The following is an 11,171-nucleotide window of genomic DNA, read 5'->3' as shown; positions in this document are numbered from 1 at the left end:
CATATGAATATACATGAGTTGTATATGTAGAGAAGAGAGAGAGAGGAAGTGGATAGAAAGATACAAAGTAGGATGAAAGGGACGGGCCAGGGATTGAACCCATGACCTTCTGCATACGAATCAGAAGCGGTAGCCACTAGACCACTAAGCCCGTCGTAAGTTCGTTTGTAGTACAATCTATGAAATACTAATTACCCATAAACTGTTATTGTATAGGATAACGCGATCTGAAAGGTATCTATATCGCTAGGTTTGTGTCCATGAGTATTCGCATAGTTTGATCGTAAGTGAATTATAATTTGTTGCGACCCAAAATTGGAAATAATGAACTAAATCATGTGATAGGTGTTCCTCAGATCATCTGGACGATAAATTGAACTACTCTTGTCAAGATTGTTGGGATAGCTATAATCAAGGAGACTAGTTTGTAAGTAGTCTTGCATTTGCTACATTTGGGCTATTTACTAATAATAAATTACCTTCCCAGCTTAAAGAACTCGGCACCAAAATCCAAAGGGCGATTCTCTTGAGAGCTCCGAAACTTCTACCCAACAAAGCTTTAAGAAACTACTTCGAACACTAGGATTGAAGATGCCCGAAACGGATCGGTTCGACTGCAAGCTCTGTCGGAGGTCGAATAATGTGGACGATATGGTGTTCTGTGCGGTGTGCCAAGAATGGTATCACTACCAGTGTGTATAACAAAAATTCTTATAAGTTTTACTATTACTTATTCGATCTCGCTCAAAATTTTACCAATGGAGCTTTAATATATGGTTTATGATTGATCAAAATTTCAGCGTATTTGATTGATGTATAAAAAAGTAATGATCATTTGAATGAAAAATTATTTTGATCAAAAAATTGCTGTACGGACAATTGTTTGATACACTGTATATATTTTTTACGAACCAAACATCACCATTGAGAGGCATTTTATTTGAAGTTTTTAAAGTGATTTGCGAGATTCTGCAGTTCTTAGGTATCCATAGTTTAACGTAGGCAGGCTTTATTGGCCAAGGCAACCATCTTATCATAGCAGTAGTTAGGCCCCAGAAAAAACTTTACGACTTTTTAAATTCAAATCTTTGATTACTCAAGACCGTTCGCAATGCTGTTTTATTTTGTATGGCGAGTTTTAAAATTTTGCCGCTTTTATCGCATTGGTTTGGTCGTGCGTCTCCACATGGATGCTAGAAATTCGCAGTAGCGATGCGAATCAGTGGCAAGATACCATTTCATCCGAGGGGAAACAAAATACTCAATCAGTGAAAATTAGCATAGATTTGTGATTTCGTTCCATGTCAATAAAAAATAACGAGATATATAACATTAAGACACATTATTTTATAATGTCAAATTTCAATTATGCAATTTTATTTCCCTGCATAAAAGAGTGAAATCTATTCAGTACCAATAAAGTATACATTGGCAAGGATCTAAGCGAGAGACGGGCACACGGGTGAATTGAGAGGTCTTTACGGAAGATGTCCAATGAAGGATCTCATGAAGGGTTTTAATGATTTCGGGGGCTTTTAGAAAGTTTTAAATTTATGCTGATTTAGATCGCAACAGGCTGAATAACACACTATGGCCAAACACCCGACTGGCCAAAACTGATGCTTCTTCTTCTTCTCTTCTGTATGACTCTACGTTCCCACTGGAACTTGGCCTGCCTCTCTCCAACTTAGTGTTCCTTTAGCACTTCCACAGTTATAAATTGGAGGGCTTTCTTTGCCTGCCATTGCATGAATTTGTATATTGTGAGGCAAGTGCAATGATACACTATGCCCAAGGAGTCGAGAAAATTTTCCCGACCGGAACGGGAATCGAACCCGCCGTCTCCGGATTGGCGATCCATAGCCTTAACCACTAAGCTAACTGGAGACCCCTGATGCTTATAAGTGTTAAAACATGTGGTAATGTAAGCCTTAAAAGTTTCACATACCAGATGAAATAAACACATATATATGATGATATTGTAGAATTAATTAATAAATAAATTGTGTTTTATCAGATATGGAATTTAGCGACCTGTGTACTTTTCAGTGGATTGAAAATTTGGATTGTCTTCAGCTTCAGGCACCGTCTTGAAAAGGTTTGTGACAAAAAAGATATTTTTTTTAAATAACGTTCAGGAAATTGGTCTGTTAGGCATCATGGAACGTTGAAATATAGATTGCTTAACGTCAAATGGACGAAAATGAGGTTTGAAGTTGAAAAACACTCGCATTTTTTCCTGCCGCATACTGTATGTGGTTAATCTCCAAGTTGATCACAAGGAAAATTCGTCGTCATTCTGGTCATATGTAAATGCTCGTAAACGATCCGCAGGCATTCCAACAGATTTGACCTATGGTGATCCCCAAATCGAAGTCACGACTTTAAACGCACGCTAGTGAACTTCAATCGATTTTTAATATGGCGCATTATGCTAATAGAGCTAATCGGAATTGTGTTACGGCATATCTTAGTAGGTAAAATAACAAGTTTTGAAAATCTGAATCGATGATTAACTACTACTGTATTATCATGGCTGTGGCTAATATCCCGGTTTATTCAAAAACAAAAAAGCAAATTAGTTCAAGTTTACTCGATTTATTAAAGTAAGTTTATAATTTGCAAATAGGAATTAAATCTGAATGAAATTGAACGCGCTCACATCATATATTTGGTGTTCTCTTCCTGCAAGAATTTGGCCGATCGCTTGGCATCCAAAAACAACGAATTGACGTCCATGATATCGTCTTTGGTGATTTGCGTCCGCCCGTTTACTTTACAGTTCTGGTGCGCAGGCGTCAGCAGCTGTACGGCATACCGTAGGGTGGTGTTATCTCCAATTTCGCTCAACGCTTGAATGGCCGCATCTTCAACACTCAGCCCTTCAGTTTGAGCCCTCAATTTGATAATTTGCTCGATCTCCGACAGATTGTATGGCGAAGTTCGAACGATCAACAAGCGATCCAGCAAATCCAAAGGAATCCCGTGGGGAGAGATGATATCATCCGTTCCACGAATGACACATCGGCCTCTGTTGGTGGCGAAGATGACTATTGGGGCAATAGCAGATTCCAGCGACTTGTGTAAATAGGTAAAGCACTCCAAATCCAGCATATGAACCTCATCGATGAACAAAACACCGGGAACCAATTCGGCGATTCCTTGATCGATATACTTGTTGACCACTTTGTTGATTTCCATTCGAAGCTTGTCTGTGATTTCAGTTTTCTTTGGTTTCATTATCTGACCCACCATCGAAAGGACGTCCTGACCGCCTTGGGGACGTGCATTAGCCACGTCCAAATCGTGAAGTGTTACATCTTGGACGACTTCTTTCTTCTTATGGACATCACCTTTAGGAAGGGGAACGTATTCTTCCGTTTCCAGATCAAATTCAGTGGCAAATGTGTCACTTCGTCCTTGTCTTTTGACGGCACCGCTGTTGGCCTCGATGTAAATGACATCTCCCACCTCGACCTTCTCCTTCTGCAGCGATTCGTAAATGCTTGGGTCCAGCTTGAGCTGTTTAGTACCTTTGGCCGTTTTTAGACCAATCACGACATTACTTATTGTTTTTCCATACCCTCCCATTGGATTTTCAGTTTCAACCGGAGTCAACTCTGTCACTTCACCTTCGTACACTTCCTTCGTTTCCCGGATACGAAGTCCAATCGAACGGCGGAAATTCTCCATCAGTACCTCAGTTTTCTTGATCTCACTGCTAAACACCTCCGAACCGACCATCGGACAAAATGGAACCTTGTTGCCAAGTTCCTGGGCGATGGCAAGGGCAATCGCCGTTTTCCCCGTTCCCGGAGGCCCCGCCAGCAGCAAAGCTCGACCTGACATTTTCTTCGACTTGATTAAATCCACCACAATGCCCGCTGCCTAAAATGTAAAAAAATAGTGTTAGGTACATTTCTTATTGTTTAATTGATCTTATAAAGCAAACACCATTTACCTCACGGGCATCTTTTTGACCGACCAAACCGGCGGCCATCTGAAGCGGAACTCCGTTTTCATCTAGCCCGAGACCCTTGACGTGACTGTGAGCAGCAATACGCTGGGTTTTCACTGTGCTTTTCACTTCTTCGATCTTCATTTTCAACTTTAACTGTAGGTAGGCTTGTGTATGGCAAATACACTGATTTTGTATCACTTCTGTCTGAAAGAAATTAAATAAAATTTTCCACTATCTGTAGACCGTAAACAAGTTACCGGTTTCCAAGGCGTTTGTGGTTTCTCGCGTTTTCCAAACGCGCGTGTTTATCTTGATGACAGCTCTTGTTTTTAAAAGGGCCAAGTTCAGCTTTACCACAGTTGATCTGGGTATCAAGCTAACCTGCACTGCGAATCCGGCATTACCCTTTAAGGTGTAAAAAGTACCCTCTATTTCCTACACTCAGAAATAAAAGTATACGAGGAATTACTATTATTTATGCATTTTGTATCCGCATCTCTCTCACTCTCTTTTTGTTTTCATGCTATCTGCCGTTTAGCCTGGATTGAAGAGAAGTGTTTCGTCAACCCAGGCGAAGCACCAGATAGCATGAAAACAGAAAAAGAGTGAGAAAGATGCGGATACAAAATGCATAAATAATAGTAATTCCGTGTATACTTTTATTTCTGTGCGTAGTATATGAAGCTGTCAAAATAAAGGTTGTCAATGTTTGAAAAAGAGTACCCGCATAATCACAAACTGTAAATGCATTGTTTCTCATACTGTTTATGACCATTAGAAATTGTCATTTAACCATTTCTCAGACTATCGGAGATAACAGTAAGCTAACCATTCCATGCATAGATTTGCCTGTTTGACAAACGGTAACCCGCCAAATAACAGTATGTGGAATAGGCGGTTAAGATAGGTTACCATAAAAAATCGCTCGTTTTCCCGAACAAATTTTTCGCAAAACAGTAAAGGATATGGTCAATATATTATCCAGTTTTTCAGACAATTCACTGCATAACAAATGGTAAGAGAACAGTTCAACAATAAATCTAGAAGAAAAACGAACACTGTATGGGTTATTATTGATGTATGGTCTTTCATGGTGATGTAAGCTTATGATATATGGTTCTGCTATATTTGAACCGTTTAAAAATAAAAGAAGCAGTAATGAGTTCATCGGCTTTTTTATTCAAAAAATTCAACGCTTCATTCTGGGCTTGGTAATACCTACGGCGATTGGTTGATTAATTGGCGATTTCTGTGGTGGCAGCGAATTTTTCATCGCAAGTATCCAATTTCCACCCGCCGCAGGCCGAATCCTTCACTACGCCCTTAAGCGGGACGCCTCGCAGTCGCACAGTCAGGCCAGATCAGGTTTGTATCGCTGACTTCAAGTTCCGGAATCCTGCAAAACAATTTGAATTTTATGAGATATGGCACAAAAACAAAATACAAGTCATAGAAAACTTACCCTCTAGACCGCTCCAAGTGCTTCAAAACATTTTCCGAGGTAAATTTTCAGTTTATTATGTTCACCCGCTCGCGGGCGAAAGATTTTTTTTTCTACTCAATGCAAACTGCAAAGTTCGACCGGTACAGATACCAATGCAAGCTACTATTTGACAAACTGTTGAACTCAAGTGGCATACAGTGAAACGCGCATGTGTAAGTGTGTTGCACAAATAAAATCACAAACCGTTTGAGAAAAGGTCATTCTATATTGCCACCATGCCTCCTGAGTTTTCATCACTGTATTATTCGACAACTTCTGCACAATATAACATATTGTTACAGCTTTGTATGCGTTACATAGACCGTTCTTTATGATTGAATGCTTCGAGTTTCATAGTTTCAACATTAAAGCATCTGTTCGAGATACAGTAACAGTAACGGATAAAGGAGACATACTGTGTGAATATTAACACAAACTGTATTTTATTATGCGGGTATTTTTTTCCCTTTGAATTCCGACCGTGTACTCTGTGATGAGTGGAAAATTTGTTAAACATTTTCGAGGTGCTGATGATGATGCTTGTGATTTGCTTATTTTTGCGGGTAAGTTCAAACTAAATATTTATTCAACTGTGTTTTAAAGTGACGAACTAATGGGAAATTTGATTATTTCATAGGATGCCGACAGCTCCGAGTGTGATTCTGGACCTCCGCTCGAGCCTCCACCTGGATCAAAGTTGGGTACAGGATTCAATTAACCAGATGCTGGAAGAAAGGTTATCTGCGGTTCTTTGGCAAAACCCACATACATAATTAAGAAGTAAAATAACAGGAATGAATAAATATTTCGCTAGAACTATCTTTTGTGCGTTGTTTGTCATTCAATTTTGTATTTAAAAATTTAATTATTTATTACTAAGTCCCCATAAAATGAAAAAGAGGGTAAATTTTACTCTTTTCATCATTTCAGATCATTCCAGAAAAAGGGTAAAAATCACTCGTTTATTCAACGTACAAGCGGTTTACCCTTTAAAGAGTAAAGGCCGTTTACTCTTTTTATGAGTTCACCTAGTTACTCTCGAAAAGGGTACTTTTTTACTCTTTAAAGAGCACTTTGGTCTCTCAGTGGAAACTATTCTCCATTGCACGGTGACGTCAACGGCGTCATGGTTGCGATTTTTTCCGCAGTCAGTTCGCAGATTGTGAACAATACTCGGGTACCCACTTTACGTAATTTATGTTTAGTCCCTTGTTGTCAGAGCTGTCAGATCAGTGTAACTCGCTAAATATAATTTACACTATAGATAGTAGAGTAAACATAGATCCGCGTGAGATGAATCCGTTGTATCCAAACGAACTGTCAAAATCTGTATCCAAACGAGCATGACGTCACGATTTGGCTAACATCAATGGAGCGCATGACGTCATATTCAATCGTCGCACTCTTGAAAATTACTACTTACACGCTTGAAACATTTGAGTCAGCGGTGTCCGCGGATCTATGTTTACTCTACTATCTATAATTTACACAAAAGGAAATTTACACGGAAAAAAAATACACGGTTATGAATATTATTGGGTACTGGACTGGACACACAAAATTTGATCGTTTTCTTTGGTACATCGAGGTCTTGAAATTAGTCTATGGTGACGTCATCAAGAAATCGCTCTCTTTCTCTCCTACGGAATATTAGAAAACAACAGGACCAACACCTGTCAAATTTGACAGGTACTGGTCCTGTTGTTTTCAAACTCTCTGAAAGAGCGAAAGAGATAGAATTTCGCCGTGAGGTGGTCTATATAAATATAGACACTATAAATAGATTCCATAGACTCGCGGAGACATGGTTGAGCAATACTATTTTAGTGTGTTTTGCAGTGAATTTAGAGTGTACCAAGCGAATATGACGTCACGCAATCCATTGTCGTTATTGAAATCATGACGTCATGCTCGTTTGGCTACACGAACTGACAGTTCGTTTGGCTATCACGGAAAATCCAAACTACCTAATATAGCGCATTTGGTTCACCACATGCCGGATCCCGCCAATCCGTTCGGTATGGGTTCAGTCGATCGGTAGCAAACATCATGTAGCAGCTCGCAGGCCTGCAAATGAATCGTTTTGGCCACGCTGGTACTATTTCGGCGGTGAAGTTAATCAGAAGAATCATTTTTCGGACGGACACTCGCGTCAACAGGGCCACCAACTGTTCGAGCGACTGATTTGCTTGTTTTATCGGTTCTTCAGCGCTGCCACAATGCGACATCCTTCTGCATGGCTAGCCGTGGATAGATAGCGATCAGATCAGCAGTGTACAACACAACGAACACGGCATCGGAACTAAGCTTCTTAAAGGAGGTCAGCTCCTAGCGGGTGCAGAACGTCGATCGACGGGTCAGCTTACCGGATATCTGTATGCCGCGGTGAATGGTTTGGATGACATTTTGTGGGTGTTGTGGCTGATGTTGGTTGGGGTTGAGAGAATCGGTACAGTCTCCAGCGGGAGGTATCTATCCACATATTTGTCGCACATATTGAGGGCCCTATTCAGGCGACCTGTTGATTAGTTCAGGACTCCCAGGTCTTTCATCGAATTTGCTCGGCGCAACACTGGTTTATCAGGCGATCCGACATACTCTCTTCGCACTTGGTTTCTATCATCTGTGAAGAAAGATACATTGAGAAAATCGTCTGTTCGACATAATACATGCTCTTACACATAAAATTATCCATATTGTGCAGTGGCCCTTCGATGAGCTTCGGCCGGACGTAAGGAATCCTCCGTCCAAGGGGCAGATCACTCTTTGAATGTGCATTCAATTTGCATCTAATGTATGAAAATGCATTTTGATATATTTTTCATCAACTCAGCATTGATATTTTTATTTACTATGAAAACGTCAGTTTGCTGAATGTCAAAACTGTTCATATATTTTCCATTCTGTATTATTAAGATTACAAACACATACGGCTGAATCGGCAGGTAAGAATTCCTTTTTTCCTTCCTCATCAGAACAGCACCGAAAAAGTTTTCATTCATTCGAAGATCACATAATGCACGACGTTAAACATGTGTTGCTGCTATCGATACTGCTGCTTCCCAATCATCGAGCGCTGGAACTTCGGAAGATGGAACTCGCTCTACAGCTCCGGCGGTTGTGTGTATATTTCCTGGTACGATTGGGAGGGCCGAGGCTACGGCAGCGGAGAGGATGCCGTGATGGAGGATACCGTTTCGACGATGGATTTCGCAACAACGGCGTTCCCCGTGGTGGACCCCACATGAACCACCGAGAATCGATCAGGCCACGACCAAGACAGATAAGTTCGATTTCGACGCAAAGTATGTCAGGCTCATCATCGGACGCGGCGGGAGCAAGCTCCGCGAAATGCCTGGCGTTGGTACAAATAGATAAGCAGCATAACGAGAACGGCCGGAACAATGTGTCGGTGATGGACGATCAGTGGAATGTTGACCGCAAGAGAGACATCGGTGGAAGATGGCAGGGGAGATTCAATAAAAAGTTGCTTCACTTCATTCAATCTTAGTTTGTTTTTTTATTCTTCAAATGACACAACAGCGGCTCATAAACAAATTCTCGATAAAACTGAGTCAGTTTAGCCTGGATATTGAAGCCAACCCAACCTGGAAGCTTGGGGTCAACCTTGGGGTCAACCAGGTGAAACGTGATTTAGTCTGTCATTTAAACTATTTAGTATTGATTTTTTTTTTTCTGAGTATGCACAACACCTCTTAGTTAATAGAATCGTCAAGGGCTTGATGATACCTCCATGAATTTGGTGGTTAAATTGTAGTTATTACCATTAATGCTAGTGGATAATTAATTATAAGCGCTAGTTGAGACTGACAGAGTTTGTTATTCAACACTGACAATGACAACAGCCAAGTTCGTAACAAGCCATGGGTTGCTTGTTTACAGAATGAATGAATAATTGCATCAAAATGCATTTGAATGCAATCAATTTTTTTCATATATCACCCCTTGCCTCCGTCAATCCAATCCATTACTCTCCTTGGGGTAAACTCTACCGCCGAACCACCATTGGACTCCATCGGCGGGAGTCCGAATTTTGGCGCTGCCCAAACAAAACAACAATTAAAAAAACAGCATAAACAACTTTTGACAGCTCTCATCACTCGTGACAATTTTCATTCCGTTTTATTCCAATCTATTTTTTTCATCTTTTCATCATTCTCATCATCCTCCGCCATCCTAAACTCACTCTTGTCACTCTCAAATCATTCTCATCATTCTTTGCCATACACACTCATTCCAAGCCAGGAAAATTTCATCCCCGCGAGTGTCAGCCCCTCGTTCACCACTGGACTGTCGCACTAGTTTTCACGAGTGCGAAAACGCTAATAAAAGTGCGCGATTGCATCAAATCAACTCGGTGTCTTCAAAGCACTTGTTCACCATAGATTGAAGAAATAGTGCGCCGAAGACATCAACCTGATTTGATGCAATCGCGCACTTTTATTTACGTTTTCGCACTTATGAAGTCGCAGTTCGCAGTCCAGTGGTGAACTAAATGCGGTATATTTGGTTCGATTTTACTCAAAATTGGGTTCTTTAGGGGTATCCGGATTATTTCATAATCGGATTCTCCGCCCAAAAATTATTCGAAATCCAAAATTTCATAATTTTTGGAGTCCGGGAACTATTTTTAAAATGCATTTAAAGTTTGTATGGGGAAATTTTTTTGTTCGGGTCGAACTGTCACTTTATCGATTGAACTGTCATTCTATCCACGAAAATTAAAATTGTTTTTTAATTTAACCATCAAAACAAAGGTATCGGAATCCAATAAAATCACGTTATGCTCAGAAAAATGAGCTCTTTCGATTAGGCTATAGAAAATAGCAATATTTTATTCACTAAACAACCCAATTGAGTATATCGAATAAACTTGTTGTTTTCCCTCTCTGGCTCACCGATGTTGTCAAAAACAAACAGGCATGCATCTACTCAGGGGAATTCAGGTATTTTGGACAGATTACTATTGTGATTTCACTTCGAAGATGAATTCCAAAGGGAATTTGCTTGAGCTGTTTGGGAATCGCCGTTAAATTCAAGGGGCGTTTCCATGTGTTCTTGTAAAAATATAGACTTCTAAGTTAATGCTTTAATTACCGTAAACGACCTCTACACTGATTCTCTGTAAAATAATATATGAAAAACGCATTGAAAAGATTATGCTGAACTTTGAAACTGTAATTATTTTTTAAAAAATTTATAACGAAACTTTTTATCTCGACAAACTCGAGGACAAACCACGGGGGTGATCACTTCAAAAATATTATTTAATATGAGTATGAACACGATTAAATATATTTAATGTTTATAGCTCCGTTCTAATGCTATAAAATTGTACTTGAACTGAAATTGTAGTCTTAGCAAACTTTGGTTTTGTCTAATCCTAATTTGTTTATTTGGCTGTCAACAAAAACAATCATTTCGGTAGTCAGAAATTTAATGTTTTCAACTAAATTTTCATTATCTTCCTTTTTTCCAGCAAGCACATCAAACATAACAGAGCCTCAGGATATGAATAAAATAGCGCATAAATTACGCCTTAGGTGCGATTCTCCTTGAATCCTGAAATTGAAATTTCATTCATAAAAACTATAGATAGTAGAGTAAACATAGATCCGCGGACACCGCTGACTCAAATCTAGATTGAGTTTAAATAAGGGCGAAAGTAACATGAGAGAGTTCTCTTCGTCGACTCTCTCTTCTTTA

The 11,171-nt window shown here is 39.8% G+C and overlaps 1 protein-coding gene, 1 long non-coding RNA gene and 1 pseudogene across 2 annotated transcripts; 1 reads left to right on the top strand and 2 right to left on the bottom strand.

Annotated features, from left to right (window-relative positions):
* Positions 1-2,582: 2,582 nt before the first annotated feature.
* Positions 2,583-4,338, bottom strand: LOC109623012 (ruvB-like helicase 1). The gene is made up of 3 exons (XM_020077469.3): positions 4,219-4,338; positions 3,962-4,165; positions 2,583-3,888 (listed from the first exon to the last, which is right to left on the bottom strand). Exons 2-3 carry the CDS (start codon positions 4,100-4,102, stop codon positions 2,659-2,661), a joined length of 1,371 nt encoding a protein of 456 aa, XP_019933028.1. The 5' UTR covers positions 4,103-4,165; positions 4,219-4,338; the 3' UTR covers positions 2,583-2,658.
* A 1,560-nt stretch (positions 4,339-5,898) lies between these two features.
* LOC115257106 (uncharacterized) lies at positions 5,899-6,264 on the top strand. Its single transcript, XR_003892961.2, has 2 exons — positions 5,899-6,007; positions 6,082-6,264. It is a non-coding gene; the product is annotated as an uncharacterized LOC115257106 (long non-coding RNA).
* Positions 6,265-6,927: 663 nt separating this feature from the next.
* On the bottom strand, positions 6,928-8,067 carry LOC134290319 (lipid storage droplets surface-binding protein 1-like; annotated as a pseudogene).
* Positions 8,068-11,171: the final 3,104 nt, after the last annotated feature.

Source organism: Aedes albopictus, chromosome 1 (assembly GCF_035046485.1).
Source record: "Aedes albopictus strain Foshan chromosome 1, AalbF5, whole genome shotgun sequence".
NCBI lineage: Eukaryota > Metazoa > Arthropoda > Insecta > Diptera > Culicidae > Aedes > Aedes albopictus.
Note: the sequence above shows the minus strand (reverse complement) of the source record. Positions and strands in the feature narration are given on the sequence as shown.